This window comes from Tachypleus tridentatus, chromosome 3, assembly GCF_004210375.1.
Source record: "Tachypleus tridentatus isolate NWPU-2018 chromosome 3, ASM421037v1, whole genome shotgun sequence".
Taxonomy (NCBI): domain Eukaryota; kingdom Metazoa; phylum Arthropoda; class Merostomata; order Xiphosura; family Limulidae; genus Tachypleus; species Tachypleus tridentatus.
In genome coordinates, this window is record NC_134827.1 from 89,803,233 (window position 1) to 89,826,544 (window position 23,312).

The 23,312-nt window shown below is 34.4% G+C and overlaps 2 protein-coding genes across 14 annotated transcripts in view; one reads left to right on the forward strand and one right to left on the reverse strand.

Annotated features, from left to right (window-relative positions):
- The window catches only part of egg (SET domain bifurcated histone lysine methyltransferase eggless), a 196,199-nt gene that overhangs the window by 141,032 nt on the left and 31,855 nt on the right, over positions 1-23,312 (reverse strand). Inside the window, exons 1-4 of one of the 12 annotated variants that reach the window (XM_076495538.1) lie at positions 19,146-19,299; positions 17,372-17,426; positions 13,731-13,811; positions 4,562-4,699 (exon numbers count right to left, since the gene is read on the reverse strand). The exons of 1 other annotated variant lie outside the window; for it this stretch is intronic. The gene's annotated coding sequence lies outside the window, so the exon portion shown is untranslated. Of the gene's footprint in view, positions 1-4,561; positions 4,700-13,730; positions 13,812-17,371; positions 17,427-19,141; positions 19,322-23,312 lie in introns of those variants that run through there. 10 more of the 12 variants (XM_076495542.1, XM_076495540.1, XM_076495541.1 and 7 more) reach the window with 10 other exon arrangements.
- Positions 2,588-20,580, forward strand: LOC143247444 (uncharacterized). Of its 2 annotated transcripts, none has more exons than XM_076495551.1 (3): positions 2,588-3,054; positions 3,938-4,142; positions 20,259-20,580. In XM_076495551.1, the coding sequence occupies exons 1-2, from the start codon at positions 2,611-2,613 to the stop codon at positions 3,965-3,967; spliced, it is 474 nt and encodes a 157-aa protein (XP_076351666.1). In that variant the 5' UTR covers positions 2,588-2,610; the 3' UTR covers positions 3,968-4,142; positions 20,259-20,580. The 2 variants fall into 2 exon arrangements, with proteins under 2 accessions (XP_076351666.1, XP_076351667.1); XM_076495552.1 differs by lacking the exon at positions 20,259-20,580 and adding an exon at positions 12,799-13,096.

The window sequence follows — 23,312 nt, forward strand, 5'->3', positions numbered from 1 at the left end:
TTGCCTCAGACAGCTTAGGGAAAACTCCTCATCACGAGCTGTGACAAACTGTTTCATAAGACCCAATTTTATGTGCAATGATGAAAACAACACCTTCTGGAGGTCCAATAGTGGCTCACACTTGACATTGTGCCTCCCCACAGAGAACTCAGTCCATAGTGGCCAATGCCTCCTGCTGTAGTGCACTGCAGTGTCCCTGCTGCCCCAAAGACAAAGATAACAGGGAAACTTGGTAAAGCCTCTTTTGAGACCCATCAGGAATGCCACCATTTTGAAGCCCCTGATAACCTCCCAGCTGTATTCATCATACTTCTAAGCTTCTAGCAAGGTCTTGACACTGTTGTATACCTCTTTGAGGTGCATCGAATGAGCAAGGGGAAGAGACGGATACTTATTCCCATTATGGAGCAGCAGAGCTTTGAGGCTTCTAGATGAGCTGTCAATGAAGAAGCACCACTCGTTCGGGTTATAGGCAATTCCAATTGCCTCACACAGACCGGATACACTGAGGCAGAAGCAGAGCCCATCTTTAATGGGTTCACGCCAAATTCTTGGAACAGTGAACTTCATGGCTCGCTTCCCCCTCTGTACCATCCTGCAAAAGAGCAAATTAAAGTTGTTATTATGAAAAATAAATTTATTTCATCCACAACTAATGTGTAAGAGGTTCATGCAAAATATTTTATATGTGATAATTTTTCTATACTATTGGAAATTTTAAAAAATTAATTAAAAGATACTTAAATGTTAAAAGGTCTAACATTTGTGTAATATAAAATCTTACTATTCAAGCAAGCAAAAGTTGTCCATCATACCTTCTAGAGTTCTTGCTCGCTGGTAAAATGAGGTGTCTAGGGTTTGTCTTGATCCCCGACAGGCATGCTGAAATATGTCTTGTAGGCTTCACACATTTTAGCAAATGCTGTCGCACAGTAATTTTTCGCTCTTGTCTTATTAAAATTGGCCACATACGTAGCAGAATGCGTCTGGAAAATGCTTGCAACTTCTTGATGCCATCTCTGATAAAATCAGATAGGTATATATGTTCACTTGGCAGCCAGAACTAAAATGAAGTAGTGAGTGATGAGCCCCTGTATGTATATTACCATGGAAAGTTCTAGAAAATTCTGAAAAGGTTTTTGGAAATTCTGGTAAGTTCTACAACATTCTGGAAAGTTATTGAAAATTCTTGTAAGTTCGAGAAAATTCTCTATCAGCTACTCAGCACTAAATCTACCTGGAATGTTCTGGAAAATGAGAAAATTTGAAATTTTTATTACCCAGGTCACAAAAGCAAAGTTTGAAGAGAAAATTTACTTTAGGCATAAGAAACTGGAATATAACTCTTTCAGAAACAATAAAAAGTAAAAATTTTGTTACATTGTGTTATTGGGCAGAGTTGCACGAGGCAAACGTCTACCTAAAATGCAATTTTATTTTTTAAATCTCTTATTTCAAGCAACAATTGATTTAAGAGTAACAAAGAAAAGAGAAAGTAAAACCTCTGCAACTAATGTTTTATATAAATTATTAAGTTGCAAATGAAACTGCTAGGTATCGTGAAAAAGTGTTGTGCGCGCTTTGTATACCTCAGAGCCGATCAAAGCCTAGCCTACATCTAACAATTGATACAAAGACAAATTAGTTGCAGAGGTTTTACTCTGTCTCTTTTCCTTGCTACTCTTAATTAAGTCAATTGTTGTTTGAAATAAGAGATGTTGAAAAAAATTGCATTTCAGGTAATTTTTTGTATCATTGCTCAAATACCAGCAGGTTACACTAAACTCGTTAGAAATTGTACTAAATGAGCGTGCTGCCAGAACTACTAGAAGAAATTGAAAATTAATTAAAATAAAGTCAGATGCTTTGATACTACCACATAGGTAGTATATGTATTTAAGTACACTCTTACCATTTGGGACTGAGATGACTAATTTAGTAAATGGAAATACTTGTCCACTCATGACTGTTTCTATAGGCTCTTTTTATGCAATCCTTTACCTGGCCCGGCATGGCCAAGCGCGTTAAGACGTGTGACTCGTAATCTGAGGGTCGCGGGTTCGCGCCCGCGTTGCGCCAAACATGCTCGCCCTCCCAGCCGTGGGGGTGTATAATGTGACGGTCAATCCCACTTTTCGTTGGTAAAAGAGTAGCCCAAGAGTTGGCGGTGGGTGGTGATGACTAGTTGCCTTCCCTCTAGTCTTACAGTGCTAAATTAGGGACGGCTAGCACAGATAGCCCTCGAGTAGCTTTGTGCGAAATTCCAAAACAAACAAACAATGCAATCCTTTGCTTGGTTTGTAAAATTTAATTGTTGTATAGTTTATTTTGGGATCTCCTAATCACAGACTGAAACTAAAAATCTACGTTAATATTGTATCTGTGTTCCTATAAACACAAATGTGATGTTCAACTGGCCTCTAAAAGCTTAGCTGTCTATGACCAGATATCTCCATCAACTACATGACAACAGGCTTTATCATGGTTAGGGGTCTGCTGATGTCGCAGCGCGATGATGCGAGTGCTATTTATAGCGAGCGCACGTGGATCCAGAATGTACATTCTTCGACTAGTAGCTGAAGTGTTCAGACGTGTGAATTCATCACTGCCATGTTGCCTTCATCGCACAAGCTTCCTTCTACGCCAAGATCATCAGTACCCCCGGTAATTCTTCACGGATTACCGTTGGATTTCTCCCCTCATCAGATTATTGCCTTCATCGACGAGTTCAAACCCAGCATCTCAGTTGATCCTAGAAAAACAAGAATCCTTTGCCAAGGAGGTATATTATTGCAGCCTTCAACAATCCAGGACCACGCTTATCTATGTAAACCGTGGAATGTAAATATCAACATCCAGTGCTCTCCTATCAAAAGTTTCAGTAGCTTATACTCGGTATTTATTAAGAATATTCATCTGTCTACAACTCCATCTGAAATTCAACATTCTCTGGAAACAACCACATCCTCAAAACTCCATGCAGCTCGCAGAATTCACCCCAAGACCACGGGCCTACCAACTCATTTTGTAAAAGTCGTGACTCAGCATAAACAGGTAGCTTATTTTATACTCAACCACAGATGTACCCTACATTATTTTTATTTTAGTGCCAAACATGTCAAATCTGTCAGAGTACCCCTCGTCCGGTACGCTTTAACTCCGTTGATACCTATTATCTCTGCTGCCAACACCATATATACGCTCAACTCTGAGAAGACAAGGATATTCTGACCGACGTTGACATCAATCTTCAACAGCGACCTAATCCGAAGAATACAGCCCCCAAGCCAGACTCAACCTACGCAAGTTAAAACCACAGGCAGGTCGGTCACAACAAACATCAACTTCACTTTCAGTAAGAAGCCACAAATCATCCCAGACAGAAATAGAACGACTCATTGATATGAATAGAATTTATGTCCACGAACAGTCCATCTATATCCTCCTGGTGCCTTAGACCAGTCTTATGATCTATCGTTGCACTAATTGATATATTTTGTCATTGTATTTTTTCCTGAAAGCTTTACTCACCATGATTTCCTTTACAGGAACTTCCAGGCACAGTCAGGGTAGATTATTCGATGCCCTGATAGTGAAAATGGGTTTTCTTGAGGTACTCCCGTCCCCCCCCCCCACTCAGAAAATTCTTATGCTTTTAGATTTACAGATCCCTACCCTCTTATGTTCTTTTGGAGGGTGGGTTAAATATTTAACCTCTCGTAGACCACCAACGGACGTTTGTCACCAGCCTGCAGCATAATCTGATGGACTTAAAATTCTTTAGGTTTAGCTCTTAATCACTAGCCCAGCACAAAATTTAACTTCATGAGAAGGTCTCTTCTGAGCGCCCTGAATTGTTCTGCATTTCTTTGAGGCTCAACTTGTTAAATCGGAATACCTGCCACGATTTTTATTTATTTATTTATTTATATTTCAGAAGATACGGGCAAACAAACCGGCCGTTTGACTGACACATTGGCACATGAAGGGTTGTTTTTGAGAATAAAATTGTTGGAAGAGGATGTTCCAGGAACCAAATTTTATTATGAAGATATAGATCAACATTTAAATACTCAGCTGAAAATATGGTTGCAATGTCGTCGGCTCCCAGCCACGGGAAACCGCGCGATTCTGTTAGAAAGGTAAGCCGACTTTATTTTTTTTATTTTATTTCCAAGTAACTTTCAAATTTTCCATCATCCTATGTAACGTTAAAAACATATACCCAATTAAAAGAAACTAGGTTTGTTTTCATTGTGATCATATACCCACATATATGAAATCGGCTCAGAGCAAGTAGTAATATATCTGTAGACTTGCCACACAGGTATAATTAACTGAATTAACAGGTATAATTAACTGAATTATACGGAATTGCGATTGCTCGCATTTGTAGCAGTTTCACAATAGAATTTCAGTCCTTCAGGCCAAAACTCTGTTAATTTTGGAACTTATTTCATATACTAGTACATTGTATATTCAAATCCCATTTCTTTTGAAATAATGAATGTAATTCCTGTGATATCATAAAACATTGAACAATAAAAATACATTAGTTCACCTATGCCCATCTTCTTAATTACTGCCCAGTAGTGTTTTGAGTATTTTCCTCAGATGGAGTGACATCAACATCAGTACACAGAACTGGTTCATTTGAACGACTGTTTAGAGCCTTCCTTCTTCTAGAGAACCATGTTATCTACACACAAAAAACATGCATGGATGTGAGAACACAAGACGAATAACCCTGAAAAACATTTTGTAATACTTTCACCAATGAGCATGAATCTTTCTTACCCGATTGTTGGTTTAAAGTAATTCCAGTTTTATTCATTTACTATGCTTTAAATTATACCTTTATACTCTCTGAAAACATGCCAAATTTTAATATTCCTGGTACAACATACTAGTTAACATCAATAATGCAGTCGATTTTTTCTGGCCCGAAGTATAGGTGGCTGGTACAGGACCAGGGTGATCTTCAGTAGGTCTGTTGCCACCCACAAAAAGTGTTTGCTACAGATGTGTTTTTCGTGACATTTTGGACAGAAAAATCTTTCCGTGAACATACTCGGACCCATCGTTCACATTTTTCGTGAGATCTTCTGGGTTTGGGGAAAGGGATGAAAACAACACCCCTTGTGCTCTCCTTTCCCGAGTATCTGGAGTCACTTCGATATTCTCCCCAGCAACAATGTTTGTTGACCATGGCTGTTTGTTTAGGTCACCACGTAGGAAAAAACGTTTGTGATGTAGAATTAATGTCCGCTTGATACTGAGTGTTCACTAATCACAATCCAAAAGCACATCCATAAACGAAATTCCTTGCAGCTCTGCCAGTGTTGTTAATGAGAGTGTTTGCCCGGTTTGTATTCACGCATGCGCACTGGTGCATTAAATCATGATCTAAAAATAGCACAAATCCGTAACCCTAATAAGGCCTGTTATAACAGTTTTTTTCCAGTAAAAACAACAAAACAGATGCAACGAAGCAGAATCCGGAAGAATAAGTTGTCCAAACTGAGGATTAATCTCTAGAGCATATTATCCAAGAAAGAAAAATCCGCTAAACTTCAGGAAAAACTTCACATAGAGTGAGTGAACCTACTGGAAAACCTGTGGTACCTATTAAGAACACTTAAGATTGGTTTTGAAGACGAGAAACCCACATGAAATAAAAATATCTCAAAACGACTGGTATGAGTATAAACACTTTTACTGATATGCAGAGAACAACGTTACGACCTTCTGAGGTCATCTTCAGGTTAACAAAGAGCTAACAACTCAATGGCGGATTTAGGGTGGTGGTGGCTATCGTCTGTTTGTTTTTCACAAACATTTAGGTGATTGACGTCTAGTCGATTAATGTCTCTGAACCAATTCCTAATCATTCCCGTGTTCACCATGAAGTCATACGCAGCTTTTCCTTGGGATTTTGCTCCAGGTTTCCAGATGACAAATGTCGAGATGTCGGTTGTATATTTTAATATCCCCACTTTCTTTGCATCCAGACAGGTATCTCTCAAAGCCTTCATTCCTCTTGATCATGCCCACGTGCTTCATCTTCAATGGGTTTTGATAGTCCAACGTAGTCTTGTTTGGGATTCCTTAGATGTACATCTCTTTCCCCTTTCTTAGAGATTCACTTCAACTGGTGGTTGAACTACAACAATACTGATATGGTCGTTTCTTATCCTCTACCTACCTCATCTGGGATGTTACACTTTATGGATGCTTCTCCTTCTGGCTAGAGAGGGTATATCATGACACACTGGAAATTTTGGTGCAATGAACTTTTCCAAGTCCTCTCTCCATATTAAACTATTAGAGAACTCCTTGTTTGTTGGACTATGCTTCCTGCAGTCTCTTTGTGGCTAGTTGGTGATGAACCACTCCTAATATTTTATGTACTCTCAATACATCACCAGGCAAGGAGACCTCAAGTCAATAAATCTGTTTTGTTCGAATTTCATATTCTGGGTTCCCTGAATCTGTTTGTGCAATGGTTATTCCATCCCAACAAGATATTCTATACAAAGCGGATTTTTGATAGTCACGTTTTTCACGAGTTGTGTACTCAGTGAGGTGTCCCAGATTTGAACATTTTTGCTATTCTTCTCAATACACAACTTCCCCGATTTTGGTCTCGTTTTTCATCCTTTAGTGGGCTCAATCAAAACTCTCAATCAGGACTGGACAGACTAGCACCTATATGCATATCCTTGCATTTATACCTTCCCATAGTTCAGACAACTCCATGTAGTATTTGTCTGGTAACTCCCTATTTGCCAACTGAAACATGGTTTCATTGTTTTTGTTACTTCATCTTTCTCTTCTTTTATCTCTCCAACACTCCTCCATCAGCCCTTCAGCATGCATCATCCATTCATAAACTCCACTCAGTCTTTATACACGACTTTTGTCCAGTCCCTTGTCAGAAAGGCCAGACTTTTGCTTGTAGCTTCCTTTGTTTCATGTCATATTCGTCCTTCCTCCATCACAGCTTACCCGTGTAAGTGATACATTTACTACCGTTGGTCTGTCCACTAGGTTTTTGAAAGAGCATTTTGGTTTGTTGTTTGTTTTTTTTTACAGGTAGCATTATTTGCCAGACTTTTTACGTACCTTCCTTCATTTCATGTTATCCTGCCTCCATAGGTATAATGCATATTGCTGTTGGTCTGTTCTTCCCATCTTTTTTAAAAGTGCCTTTCTTATGGGGTCCTTTCAATTTATTTTGATGCAGACTATATATGAAGGAATTATATGCCAAATTCTGCTTTACTTAATTCGCTTGTGTTTTTCAGTTGTCAGTCTCATCCATGTTTCATTCATTCCACTTTTCCTATCCTCCCTACCTTACTTCCCTTCCTGATTAACACCTCGATCTCAATGTGGTTTTCTATGCTCTTCCTCATCTTCTCTTTGAACCTTTATTTTCATGTTCATTATATCAGCTTTCCTGAAGTCTGTTCCTGCTCTTGTTGTAGTGCAAATATTGTTCTGATGTGTTTTGATTTTATGTTTACCATATTTTTTGTTTTATAGTCCTATATTCACCTCTTTCCTAGTGAGATGAACATAATGCTAAATTTAAGCTTCAGCTGCTCAAGAGGATAATTATACCTTCAAACCCATTACCTATCCTTCTATTTCCCACCTTTAGGACCATTACAATCCTGACCCTTCTTTACCCAGGTATACCTTCTTGGTATAACATGCACTGCTCCATTCCATGGTTCCCCAATATATTTGTTTATTCTGTAGAATTCTAACCTCTTCAATGACCTTTCTCCTATTACCCTTATACCCAGTTATATTTACCCAGTTGGTTTCCTTTCTCAAGATAATTGTTCCCCATTTCATGTTCCTTCCCCATCAGATTTGTCACCTTACTATGTCCCTAACTTCACATTCTCTTGGAAGACATCAGTGCTATAAGTTTCTTTACGAGTTGTAAGTACTCCATTCTTGAGCGCAGATAGCTTAGTTGCTTCGAGCCATAAAACGCCAAACCCACCCACTCTATTCTTGTTCTTTTTCTTTGCAGGTGTGTGTGTGTGTGTGTGTGTGTGTTTGCTGACTATGTATACTTAGTCTTAAATCCACATTGTATGATCTGTAATTATATACCATGCTAGACAACTGACTTTGAGGCTCTTTCCACCTTCCTTTCTAATGCACTTAATTTTAATCAAAGCACAAAAGGGCACACGTAACACCACTCCTAAAGATTTAGCGGGGATAGACAGGTAAACTGTGCAGTAAATAATTTATAATGCTTAAGAGGGCTGGATGCCAATGACTGTCTACTTCAATACACCCGTTTTACAGCTACTATTAAAACACTGGATTTCACATTTTAAAGGACGGGCAGAAAAAGTATTTTATTTATACACAGATTGTAGTATTAGAAAACTATTACGGTTTATCACAAGCTCAAAGAGCTTCACTGTTCTACCTGCCCTCACATTATTGATATTTGATGAACTTAAATAAAAAGCTTGTTAATACAACTGAAAGCTTTTGATCAAACGTAAGCTAGCCACACACACACCATAACTAAAAAGAACGTTACAAGTTAACAAAATCAGTCTTGTATAAAGATCTCACTGAAATGAAATGCCAGAAATTTAGGAAACCAATTTTATATTGCAAAATGTAATAAGCCAAATCACGATCACTCTTTCCTAAAGATTCTTTCAACCATAAGCCCAACAGTATTTCATGAATTTCGGGCAGTTTAGAAAACAGGCTATTTTGCAATCCACGTTAACACGAAATAATTTCCATTAAAACACGCATATAAGTATGTATATAAAGAATTCTTAAAAAGATAAAATTTACAACCTGCAATATTAATGAAATTATCAAGAAAACAAAAGGTAGTTTATTACATTCAGAAAACTTTATATAGTTCAAAAGGGGTGAGAACTTATCCTATGCAAGCTCAAATTATACAGTTTTGTACATAACGCTCAGAGAGTGAAACTACAAGGAAACTTCTAGAAAATTACATAATCTAAAACTGCTTTGAATTTTAACACTTCAGAAATTTGGTAAACTCGTTTCCGCAAATATCCCTAAATAACAATCTTTATGGCCTAACGTTAATCGTAAAATATGATGAAATATGGTTAATAAAGCACTTGCATCATAAAAATGAAATTTATATATCGAAGTCTTTTCAGAATCTGACTGCAATTAACACTAACCTCTTACTCTTTGATGTGTCAGCCAAATGATTGAGAGTAGATAATTATTACTGTAGTAGATTTATTAAACTTTACTACCCCATACAAAATGCCAATTTTTGTGATGTTATGACTTAAGTCGTTACCAAGGCCGATATTTCTGTAGTAGAATGACATACAATGGAAATATCTGTGGTGGTCAATCCACTGGATGCGAGGCAAATACTTAACACAAAAGCACAGATGCCTTGCTGCTTAGAAAATATCCCATTGTCATATATAAAACTATAGATTTTGTTTAGATTTTTCGTACTTGTACGAAATACTGTTCAAACATGTATTTTTCAGAGCAAGACCACGTTGAGCTATTTGCTTTGTCCGAAGCAAATATCCCACTTATTATTATTGCATGTGCGTAGACCTACCGCTGTACCATCTGGAGGCACTACTAAAATAAATGCCATATTTTCTCCAATTTGATGTCTTTAAGTTTATTGAAAAACAGCGAGAAATTTAACCGATATAATCTAACCTACAAAAAAGCCAGTCTGTGTCACGTCCGCTTGATTTCTCTAAATAGAAGTCAAAAGAGCCAAAATACATTTATCTAGATGGAAAAGTTCGATTACTGTCTGAACATAGCTTGAAGAGTGAGTGGAAGGTGTTTTGTTTGTAGGAAAGTGAGGAGTGTTACAATAAGCCTGGAGTAAAGATTTAGTGTAGGATCACCTGATCAAAACCAAGTGCATAAAATTTATAATGAAAATGAAAATATCAATTCTATTTCAAACTTCAGTCATTTCCGAATTAAACTATTTTCTGTTTTATCACCAACATATAAAATAAACCTCTTCAATCAACGTATACTGTAATTTAAGAAATTAAATATTTTTTTCCAGTTTTATTGCTTATACATTTCATTCTGTACTTCCAGTACCTAGATTAACAACAATGTTGGTCCCGCATCTGTATCAACTGTATCGTATGTTTAAATTAAAGTTACTTCATTGGAAAGTGGCCAGGTGGTTAAGGCTAGTAATGTGAGGGTTGCGGAATCGAATCCTCGTCACACCAAACATGCTCGCCCTTTCAGCCGAGGTACATTATATGTATCAATCAATCCCACTATTAGCTGATAAAGGAGTAGCTCAAGAGTTGGCGGTGGGTGGTGATGACTAGTTGCCTTCCCTCTAGTCTTACACTGCAAACTTGGGGACAGTAGTAGACACTAAAATGTCACATAAGAGACTCTTAACTTGTATATTTGTTCTATGGTGACATAAGCAAAACATGCGCATGACGCGAGATTAAAAAAACAAGAAATATACATGTAAAAACGACTGGTTTGGGTTGAGAAAATTTTTTATGTAGAGGAGCGAACAACGTTTCGACCTTCTTCGGTCATCGTCAGGTTCACAAAGAAAGAAAAAAGGTAACTGACCGGAAGCTGACCACATGTTTGGAAGGGGTTGTGTAACTGAGTGTAGGAATGTAGAGGGCGTGCTTAGATGTTGGATTATATTTATTAATATAGGTATACAGGTGTTCCTTTGTATTGGTTTATTTTGGGCTCGAGTTGTTGTACAAGTAAGGCTTCTTTATGTTTGTTTCTTTATTTGGTATTTCGGTGTTTTCTATGGTTATGTTGTGTTGCGTTTATTTGACTTGCAGTGTTCGAAAACGTGTGAAGGTGACTTTTTGTATTCTTTGAATCTGGCTTTCATCTTTCTACTTGTTTCTCCAATATAGAAGTCGTGGCAGTTATCACATTGTATTTTATAAATAATGTTGGTGTGGTGTTTGATAGTGTAGTTTTTACATAATATAGACCTTAGTGTTGTGTCTGGTTTTTGAAAGAAAGAAATAGTTTGTTACTATTATGTTTGAAGAGAAAAACAAAATTAATATTTTGGGGTTCTATGCAAGTGCATCTAGTAATAGGTCTTGTTACACAATGGAATTTTCTTTTCTTTTAAAATTAGAATACTGGTGAGAAGTGTGTGTATAAATATACGAGGTATGATTGTACACGTAATGACATTAAAAACATTTGGTTTACAATGCTATAAACATATCTCAACGCTGTTGTGGGTAATAACACTTACTGATAAGTAGAAAACAACGTTTCGACCTTCCTAGGTCATCTTCAAGATTAAGAAAGAGAGAGTTTGAATTTGAGCGTTGACGGACAAGTCTTAGGGACGAGAGTATAAACGGGTCGTTGCAGGTGGTGGTTAGGTTATTAATTAGTATAGGTATACATGTAAAGGTGTTCCTTTATACTGGTTTAATATTGGTTTCAGTTGTTGTATAAGTAGGGCTTTGATTTTGCATTTGTTTATATTTGTTTCCCTACTTAGTATCTGCGTGTTTTTCTATGGTTATGTTGTGTTTACTTAATTTGCAGTGTTCAAAAACGTGAAGGTGTGATTTTGTGTTCTTTGAATCTAGTTTCCGTTTTTCCGCTTGTTTCTCCGATATAGAAGTCGTGGCAGTTGTTGCATTGTATTTTATAAAATATGTTGGTGTTGTGTTTGTCAGCGTAGTTTTTACATAGTATGGATTTCAGTTTTGTACCTGGTTTTTGAATAAATTTGGTGTTTACTGGAATGTTGTGTTTTATTACAAGTTTTTCCAAAGTTTTTCGCTGATGTCGGGAACATATGGTATATGATATGCAGCAGTGTAAGTTTTGTAGTATCTTGTGATTTATTGTTTGCTGTTGGTCTAGGTGTGTGCGTATAATTTTTCCACGGTTTCACATGTGATTCACGGAATCACATGCCAGTAATTTCTATCTCCTTCAGATGTTCGCAATAATATTATTATTGTAATAAACGAGATTCAACGCATCCAGGCGTTACTCATAGGTTTCCTGCACATATTTAAGTGGGATTGACTGTAACATTATAATGCCCCCACGGCTGAAAGGGCGAGCATGTTTGGTGTGAATTGGGATTCGAACCCGCAACCCTCAGATTACTAGCCTAAAGCACCTAGCCACTTTCCACTGAAGTAACTTTAATTTAAACATACGATACAGTTGATACAGATGTTAAAGTTAAATAAAAGATCATCCCAATGAACATGGTGGATCTTGTACACAGAATTAATATTATTTACAACAATAAATGAGTTTTATTTAGGACTTATTTCTTGAATTTCTTAAAAGTAGACAGCCAGTAGAAAATCCTTCATATAACATAGCTCCTCACATACATCCTGAAAATGGTAAGTTCATATTATCATATTTCCATGGCCCCAATTATTGATTTTCTTGATGAAGAGAAACCCACTTGAAATAAAATGCATCTCAGAACGGCTGGTATGGGTATTAACACTTACTGATAAGCAGAGAACAACGTTTCGACCTTACTAGATCATCTTCAGGTTATCAATAAAAGTGTTAATATCCATACCAGCCGTTCCGAGATGCAATTATTGATTTATCATTTTAGCACAGTGGAGATCACTTCGTCTAACTTAAATTAATATTTTTCACAAACTGATGACACATCGCGGGAAATTCTTGCACGTGTAAATGAAAGACGATAATATTCTGATTCTAGTTCATTTAAAAAGGTTATACTTATTTTCTTTTTAGTGAGGAGGCCGGTGTGTTGAGACCTGTATAGCTGCCTAGAGGATGTTTGTTTATTTGTTTTGGAATTTCTCGCAAAGCTACACGAGAGCTATCTGCGCTAGGTGTCCCTAATTTAGCAGTGCAAGACTAAAACGAAAGCAGCTAGTCATCACCAACCACCGCCAACTCTTGGGCTACTCTTCTACCATCGAATAGTGGGATTGACCGTTACATTATAACGCCCCCACGACCCTGAGATTACGAATCGAACGCCTTAACCCACCTAGAGAATAATCTTGGTATTGTAGATGCTAATCCAACCTGGTCAGCTGTGCGGACACCATATACACGTTCCCTTGAATAGAATGTCAATATCATTTCGGATTCATCTTTTACACCATCCACTACACTATAAACTTCAAATCATATATTTTGTCGTTGCAGTTTCACAGTATTAGTAATACCACGTGGATGTAACATTTGGTCCTAAAATAGAAAAATTACAGAATCAAATGCTTTGAAACCACATACTAGCAATGTTGCGTCTATCCAACTCACTGGATTCCAAATATCCTTCAATTTAGGTGTAGATCACGTGCAATAGATGATTTCTGAAGTTGAAGTTGTGCTGTGTGGTAACACAGCGCAGACCGACCGCGAATTTATAAAAAAAAAAAAAAAAAAGGTACGGGGAAACAGAGTAACTACTAGGCTATTAGTTTTACTTTTTATGTTAAGAATAATTACTTCTAGCATGATATTACTTCTTACTACAGCCTTGCCCCTTTCTTTTCCATGACCTGGTGGAATATAATCTGCTGAGTGGTAACGTAATACTATGTAGATCCATACATGCTTAATAAAATTAAATTTCAAAAGGACTAAACAACAACATAAATATAACGTACACATAGCTATAAGAGGCATAACTACAGTTAAATAGGTTAACTCACCATATAATAACTGTTCCTTGCACTAGTTTCGGTTCAGCCTTTCTAACTGATGCTAATCTAGGTAACAGCGTTTGGAAGCACCTGAAGAATAGGCCTGAGTCATGTATACGGACAATTACACAGAATAAACATTGCCAATAACAATGTTCTCATTATTTACTAGTTCACTAAAAAGCTATCTGATTTGTTAGTAACGTATTTCACGTCAGCCTACTGACTGATCTTTGTTGTAAAAATATTTTAAACAGATGGCTCAAAAAAGGTTGTTTCAAGGTTAAAGGTCTGTTTTATCATAATTATTTCGAATTTGAACAGTTAAATACATTGATAATAATTCAACTGCTACAAAGTACTATAAACATTCATACTGGTAGCAAAGAAAAGTTATAATTCATTTACTCCCACTGTTTATTTCCGATGTACCATTGTTTTGTTCAAATGTGTCAATGCAAGTTTTAATTTTTTTTTAATCCAATACAAACTTTTACAACGAGCCACGGTTGATTCACCAATTAATACAATGGCAATAAGGGTTGACCACAGGACCTTGCAGTATGCAATCAGACATGCTAACCACTAGAACAGGTCCACCATTATAAAATAACCTCAAAGTGCTAGAACAGTTAATAATAAACACATCTGACCAACTTCCTGGTAAAGAATGCAGTTAGATAAGTAATCATAACCAGTTGGACAGCTATTCATACGCAAGATTTTACCATAATAACTGACAGATTTATATGGCAACAAATACAACCAAATGATGAAACAATACACTAGTCATTTTAACTACACAAACACTGTATAGAAGAAGCTATATTTATTACGTGATTCATTTTATAGGTCTCTTGTTTTGATCAGTTAATAACACTTGTTTTTATATAAAATAAAAATTTACTTCCAAATATATTGTATAGTTCTCTCGCTGGTTTTATGCCCAAAGTTACACAGTGGACTACATGTGTTGCATCCACATGGATGAACCTGAATCTTAAATGCAAATGCTTTAATTAAAATGTCACATTGGTAAGGAAATACTTTAGTTTAATATTATGGATTTTGTAAAATCTAAGTAACTGAACTGACTGCTGATAAACCCAAAACTAGATAATGTGTTAACCATGCTCTCTCCACCATGGGAAACCAGAGCCGGGATTTTTGCATTTAAGTATGCAAGCTTAATAGGTAATAGGTGTGTGAAGTTACTGAGGAAGTAAGATATTCCCCTTTTCCAAAAAACGTTCATAGTATACTAAAATCAAATTCTTGACCCATATTAAAAATATATCATCTACACTATTTGTGTGTAAATATAAGTACTATGTTTATTAAATTTGTTGGATATTTTTCAATTTAATGTTCTGTAGGATATATAGTATTAATATAGTTATTAAAGATCAGTTCCCAAAAGTATGCGAGACATACGTGAAAACAATCCACTTATCCGTCTTCAGTGAATACACATTCGACTGTCATATTAAACGTACAGGCTTCTCCAAATATCGTATACGAGGTACCTGGACCAAACACAATTGGGTAGACAATGAATTAACAGTTTAAATACTTCATTTGAACTAATTTGTCACATACGCGTGTAATTCCTCAAAAGACGCAACAAGGAACTGAAACAAATGTTAAACTACTTTCGTGTAAAACCGATTTGTTTCATGATATCAGTTCAAAGAGACAGTTAATACTTCTGTGACCCGTATGTCATGCAATTATGTATTTACTTGCAAATGCCCGTTGAAACAATTCAATGGTAATTTTCTAGAAATAGTAATAAATAAACACAAAATCGATCAGAGAGTATTATGCAATACGATAATCCAGTAGGTCGTTTACAACTATCTTGTCATTTCATGTGCTATTTCAATAAAGAAAATTGCACTTGGTTTGTATTTAATTAAAGATTTAGTGCAATTCACTGTTGATAATAATACTCGAGTTTCGATGCAATGGGTGCGTCCAGCTAAGTAGCCACGGGATTTTTTTCCCTACTGGATACCACCATCCCGTTATTTTATCAGCCAAAACAAAAATCGCTACCGAAGTGAGTGCTTTCTGATAGTTGTCACTTCTTTAGGAAGGTTAAAAGAAGAGATATTCAATTATTCAACATGGTACAACAAAATGTTTATAGTTCAGGCATGAAAAATTACATGTTACATAATCCAAACACAAAAACAAATAAATTCTCAAACACTTTCCCATTTGTTTCTTTCTTTCGTTCTTAAATGTTCTACATGATTGATCTGTTCATTAAAAACTAACAGATCGACGTTGGTACAATTATAAAATTTTAGGAGTTGCAAAAAATGAATAACTTTTCTGTAATATACTCTTCAAAAGAAGCATTGCAACTTTTTCACCTACAAACAACCATATAGAGAATACAGGGCGTGACAGACATTTGGATATTTCACGTTACTTTCATTAACAATATTGATTATACTACTTAGTATATATCGGATGTCATTTTTATTCTGGTTTATTATTATAAGATTGTTTTACGTTATTAACTTGGGTATTTGATATAACTGGCTAAACGTCTTGAGATATTATTTGGGTTACGACCGAAAATATCGTTACGAGCAACGGTATCATCTGATGTAGCAAAGCATTATAATCGTAAATAGTACATTTAATCGGCTCTGCTGATTGTCGAGTTGGTATTTGGTACATAGGTAAATATAAAGCTTGCTCTGATCAGAATATCAATTAGTATTTCCTGAAACCAATTTCATGTTTGTGTCTTAACATTTTACAAGTTCAATACTACGTACAGTAACTTTGGTTTTCACGATCTGTTCTGAAAATTAAAAAAAAAAAAAGACATTAAAAATTGTGATCCTTGCATTTGAAAATATTGCAAAAAATTTACATATTATATTTCCACTTAATATTGCATAATTGTCAATGTTTTTTTTGTTTGTTTACATTTTCAACTGAGCACACATTTGTATTATATTCATAAATAGATATCTACACATGAATCAGAACAACTAATCATTTCGTTTTTATCGCCAGCTGGTTCAATGATAAATTGTTCCACAGTGGCAGGTTTCGATACTCGTAGTGGGCAGAGCACAGATAGCCAATTGTGTAGCTTTGTGTTTAATAATAAACAAACCAACCAATGTTGAATATGAGGGATTATAGCATTAGAGTTTTGATACTGGTGGATGTCTTCATTCAACTAGTCCACAGCTACGCAAACAAACTGGCTAAATTTATATTTGTGGCGCCCTCTGTTGTTAATTTAAGTTAATTAAAGCCAGCAGATCGTCAAGGAAAGCTACATAGATGATACCTATGTATTAATCTTCCTAATTTTAAGGCTTACAGACAATTATCAAGTGGCTACTTTAAGAGTGTACAGTAAATTTTGACCAAAATTTATACGTACTCATGACTTCAATGAGCACAACGTGATTTACACCAATGGGGCGCAAACCGTAAACTCTCGAGCTCGCTAAACCCTAATCACACCCAACAGAATTGTAAAGAATATAAATTATAAATTCATGTTCATGATAAGCATATAATTTCAGGTACTAATGTAAACGCACTGAACATGATATTATAAATAAATAAAATCAACTCGTGCTGATTTTAGCGTTGTAAATCCGTAAACTTACCGCTATACCAGCGGGGGAACTAGAAATCAGTACCAAATAACTTCAGAAGTCATAACTGTAAGAGAGAAATAAGGTAGCTTGTTTATAATTTTGTTGTCGTGTAACTTCAAAGAGTTAAGTCACAGTAAATGATTGGAGATTATTACTTTCATGAGTAAATCAATCAAAATAGTCTAAAATTTAAATTATCTTTATGAGCTTATTATTTCTGTCAAAATAGCTATTTTCTTACGATTTAAATAAAGAACGTACTTTTTCAGTGATGAGTTATAAGCGTTAGGCCTAGCGGTTGCAATTAAAAATGTTTGTACTGTTAACCACTGATCGCATTTTTTCAGTTTTAAGCTATGAGCGTTAGGCCTAGCAATCGCGTACACATTTCACATGAGCAACACGACGAATTTTAAGTTTTGACTCGCACAGAATGACTTTTTTTTGGTAGAAATATTTTTTTAATTTTACGGTTTTTGCTTTGAAGTATCAGGTGATTATTAAAATCGAAGTAAAACTACACAATTACAGGGTTTGTATTTTGGGCTAAACTTTTAATCTTTTACCTTTCTTTTGAAGAAATGCACTTACTTAAATAGAGGTGCACAGCCCATGATAAAAGCCAAAAATTACCTGAAGCATGTTTTTTCGATTCTTACATATATAACGATAATAAAAATTTCTAACCTATTTACTTCCTGAAACTATTATAATAACAATAGAGACTAGTTATAGATCATACATTTAACTTCAACATCATATACAAACGGCCAGTTTACTGTACGAAAATTCGTATGAAAATGGTTTTACTGAGAGTAAAACTAGTACTGAAGCAACATAGACAATCAAAATTAATATTACTAATTAACAGACACCAATATGCTTAAACAACCGAGAAATTAATACATTATTATTACTATTTGGTTGGAAAGTTGTGCTTGCAACAAATTCGATATGTCTAACAGATCAAATATTCACATTTAATGTAAACTGACAAGGTAAAACAAAAATTCGTAAAAAAATATTTAACTTAAACTTCAAGTATTTTTCAAAACTTTCAAATTATGAATTTTATTGAGTTATTATACTCATAACGTAAAACATCATCACTTGAGAATGATCGCACTAATGACTAAATGTCACCGTTCTACAAAAAACATTCTTAACTATAATAGTTTCAACGCCACAAATTTTAATGAAATGACTGTGACTTAGTTATTACACCAATTTGAACAGATTTTTGAGTTATCAACGTTTTAAATGCGCTGTTCAAAAATACATTTTAGAAGTGGAATATATACCTCAATTGTTATATATTTCTAGTTTATAAATGGGTTTGAATAATACCAAAATTTATCAAGCTAAAACAAAATCATCCACGTTCGTTCAAAACTTACAAAAAAATTTAATAATCAAAATCTCAAATTTATTTGGAAAAATCAAAGTAGGTCTATACAAGGATTAGATTATAAGTTATACTTCACAACAATCTTAGATTAAAAACACAAACTAAAATTCTGGATAACATAAAAACTTAAAAATTTTGTGTGATTATACTAAAATTTTGTAATTCATAGATGTTTCTTATTCTAAATATTTCATTTTTTTTCTAACAATATTTCACTTTAATATTGGTAGTACAAGTACATTCCATGACTTCACCTCTTTCGTACTACATTTTACGCGGAAGGATACAGTAAGGAAGGGGAGCCTTACGACAGAAGATATAGTTAAAAAGAAAAATATTTTTTTATATTTCTTTGATAAATATTTTCTTACCCACCCTAAACTTCTTTTTGGATTAAATTGTAGTGGTAAGTCCTGGGTAAATTCCTGCCAATTACATCTATTTGTGAAAATTGTTATCCACAGGCACTTGCGCACGCAGGATAACAGAGAAATGCGCTACTACACTTAACACACCTAACTGACAATACTCCGCTATGAACTGAACCGCCAAACCGCGCTTTTAGCCGTTACCAGTTTCTAACGTAAGCCAATCAGAGGCTTTCTCTCAATACCCAATCACCTATTTCAATACTTTACCAACTTCGATACCTATAGAGATACCTTAATTGTTTGTTTGGCCAATTATAAGTATTTAAATATAAATGAGTTAGTTAAAAAAACAATAATATCAGGTGTCAAGTAAACCAAAGTGATACAAACATTTGTTTTTATTTATCCTCTTTCATTATTATTACCATTAGGAACAAAAAATAGGGTTACTACATTCCCAATTTAGTCCCAGCTTCACATTATACTATTTGGTTATCAATTTCCTGGAAACCTTCACGGCCTACATTCTGATCAGTAATAGATTTGTGTAGGCTGTAGCTCAATAAAAGTTTTATATAAAAGCGAGTAATATAATTTGCAATCCACTTTATCGCCGCAGTCTGAAAAAAACAAACAAAAAAAAAACTAGAAGAGATTGTGCTATTTTTGTTTGGGCTAACTTAATAATAATTTTATGTTTATTTCTTAGCGTAATAGAAATTAGCCAAGAAAATTTCATTGAATTTGTAATGGCTGTTTGTTTGTTGTCGTTTTTTACTTATTTTGTCATTTCACCATCTAAATTTACGTAATTTGACTCTGATCAATTCAATTTAAAAGTAACTGTTGTTGAAAAAATTGACTATCATTCATCGATATTTATCATTATGTTAAAACGTAACACAATACTAATAACAATTGTTAGTTTGTTTTTTTCTTGTTTTGTAGGGTTAAATGGTTAACTAAGAATATTGTGTGGAAGTGAGCCGAAGACTTTGTGATAGTTTAATTTTTTGTTAAATTTACCGCAGAGAAAAACAATATTGGTTTTACTAAATCCATGTAACAATAAAATCTCAATAAATGTTCAACGTTGCTTTTTTATCATTAATAACAGTCTCGTCTTGATGTTGCATCCCCACTCAGCAGTAGCGCCACCGCTTCCGAAGAGGTCATTCCCATTTTTAAAAAGAGGGAGATGCGTTTAGTACATTCTAGAGAATATATGTTTTTTTGTTTATGTATGTTAGGTCTTGGAAATATGAAATGTACATATTTTCAAGTTAATTACTATTTTAGAATTTCTTGTGCGTAATAAATTATTTTCTTATTTGCAAATAAGTGAATGTATCAGGTTTCTACATTTTGTTCACTATTTAACATTCTTAAACAATGTAGATGTTGCTCTTGGCTTATTACATTTCAAGAATTGTATACTAATAAACGGAATGTTACAACAGTTTTTATCATAACAATGTATCAAAAATTATTTTAAATATTGACGTTTGTTTTTTTTAAGTTCTTGTAACACGCAAATCTATGTGTAGCAAATAGGCCTAGTTCACATTACATTTAAACCGTATTGTAAATATAAAAATAAAAATAAGAACTATATATAACTGTTTATTCATAAACTGCAAGCAATACAATGTATAACAATTTCTACCTGTGTATGACAAATTTCATTTTTTAATAATGGAGAAAATGGCGGTTTGACCTAAATGACCTTGAAAGCTAAACGTTGTCTACCGCTAGTTGGTCTGACACGTGGCTGCTGTCCAAGGTACCTGTACAATATATTCTCAATTCCTGATACCGAAGTTCCTATAGTCATGCAAGAGTTTTTTTTGTTAAACGTTAATTGATAAGTGTTATCTTGTTATTTCATTGGAAATTTTGTTTTGCTAAATATTGATTAGAAACAACCTATTTTAAGCAATTTGCATCTGCGTAAGAATAAAGCTGTAACTCGGTGTAGTCCCTGATTATTTTTTTTTAATCCAGGCTTTTGGTATTACAATGTAATTTCAAAAGTACTATCTCACTGATATAGCTGTGATTATCCCAAATATTGGTTGATATGCGTAAGCTGATGCAGATGATACATATTCTAAGGTCTAATTCTCAAATACGAAGTATAGACTTAAATATGACAAGTCGAAAATTGTACAAAAAATAAATTGTGTTTTTTTAAGATTTTCATGTGATACATACAAATCGAATAAATGAAACACATACTAAAATATTATGTAGTACAAAGGATAAAACAATATTTATTTTCTTGTAAGTTATTTACATTTTTAGTTAACAATGATTGACAGCACAAATGATGTAAATTTATATTATGCAAGTATATCTATCTGGTCATGATTTTCGTACATGTACATTCTGTACTTACAATTTTAGTTCTACTGTAAAACCACCGTGGCATTCTGGTCTTGTTTTATAGTGACGTCATGAAATGGCAACTGGTGCAGTATGACGCGCTCACATCAAACATTGAATAAGTACACAGACAAAAAAGAGTTACACGGTATAATTTTTTATCAAATAACCCAGTAAAAACATTTTGGGAGTTCTCAAAATATTTAGTCTTTTCTCATAACTTGTTAACAAGTTACTTAAAGAAGTAAATAGTGATGTTTCACTAGAGAGCTTGTGCAGTATACACCTACTACTGTAATATTATTACGCTGTTACAGTTTTAATTGTTGACTAATATACATTGTATAAAATAGAACTAAAACGTGAGGTCATGGGATGAGCGTAGTTTCCGTTTTTCGATCAGCAAGTATTTAAAAATTTAGAACAATCTAAATAATCTAGAACATTTATAAATCACGCCCTTGGTCTATTATATAAAATATTGAGAAAGTAATCTTGATATTTTAACCGATGAATTCCACCCTGTTATTGCAAAGGTTAATGGCATGACCAACAATACCTACTTTCAATTAATTATTCATTCTGGTTAGTTTGTTTTAGTCGAAGATTTTCTGTTATGATATAAAACAGTTTATTACTGTTCAAAAACAATTTATCAAAAAATCACAAAAAGGTTACTAAAATATATATGTAATAACGAAAAAATATTCACCATAAAGTTTCTTATATATAATAGCTAGTGTGATCTTTTCAGACTCACAGTTGAGGATTTTGAATACAATAATTATTAGTATAATATTAGGCAAAAGTAATTTGAGAGAGTAGTTTTGCGAGAAATTCATAAAATGAGCAAACAAAGCCCTTTCGTGGCTAAACAGTAAGTCTAAAAGCTTAAAACACGAAAATCTGGTGTCGATACTCACAGGGGACACAGTACATTTTTTTGTATCTTTGCGATTATCAACAAACAAACGTCTATTAGCTTAGTGAGATTGACATTTAACGTCAAGCAATAAAACGATTTCAATCTTTTAAGACTCCAAAGGCAAATGATCCGTAGTTTTGTTCTGCAAACCACGAATTTGTGTTTTACTCTTTTAAAGTGAGACTGTCTACTCTAACGTAGAACTTAGTGTTTTATGTGTTATCCTTATAAATAGGTTATTAAAATAAAAGTTTTGCTCCATTTATAACTATTTTATTATGAGAAATTACAAAATTGCATAATACATAATCGAAACTGAAACGATGTTCAGAGTGGAGCTGCTGAAAACCGTTAAACAAAACTTATAACATTTGTACATAGAGAAACAACGTATTCAATAGCTGTTATGTTGAAGCATCTTAATAATTAAACGAAGTCAACAAAAACACGTGTTTATCTGTTGAAGTAAAAAGTGATTTAATTCTAACTCTCTATAAACTTCTAACAATGTATAAAGATGTGTAGTTGAAGTCAATCCCACTATTCGTTGGTAAAAGTGTAGCTCAAGAGCTGGCGATGGGTGATGATAACTAGCTGTCTTTCCTCTAGCTTTAAACTGCTAAATTAGGGACGATTGTCACAGATAGCCTTCATGTAGCTTTGCGCGAAATTCGAAACAAACAAACAAGCAAACACAAATGATATAATAAATCGGACTGTTGTTCTTGTCTTTATTATGTGTATTGTTATTTTCAAAATGTTTCGACCTGTTAATTCACTAGCTATATGAAGTTTTAGATTAGATTTTATTTTATGCGTCACAGTCGGAAAGTTCTTTTACAGAATTACCAAGAATTAAAC

Coding starts and splice junctions, on each gene's coding strand:
- LOC143247444 (XM_076495551.1), top strand. CDS start 2,611: ATGTTGCCTTCATCGCACAAGCTTCCTTCTACGCCAAGATCATCAGTA. Junction 3,055..3,937: donor TCGTGACTCAGCATAAACAG/GTAGCTTATTTT, acceptor TTTATATTTCAG/AAGATACGGGCAAACAAACC.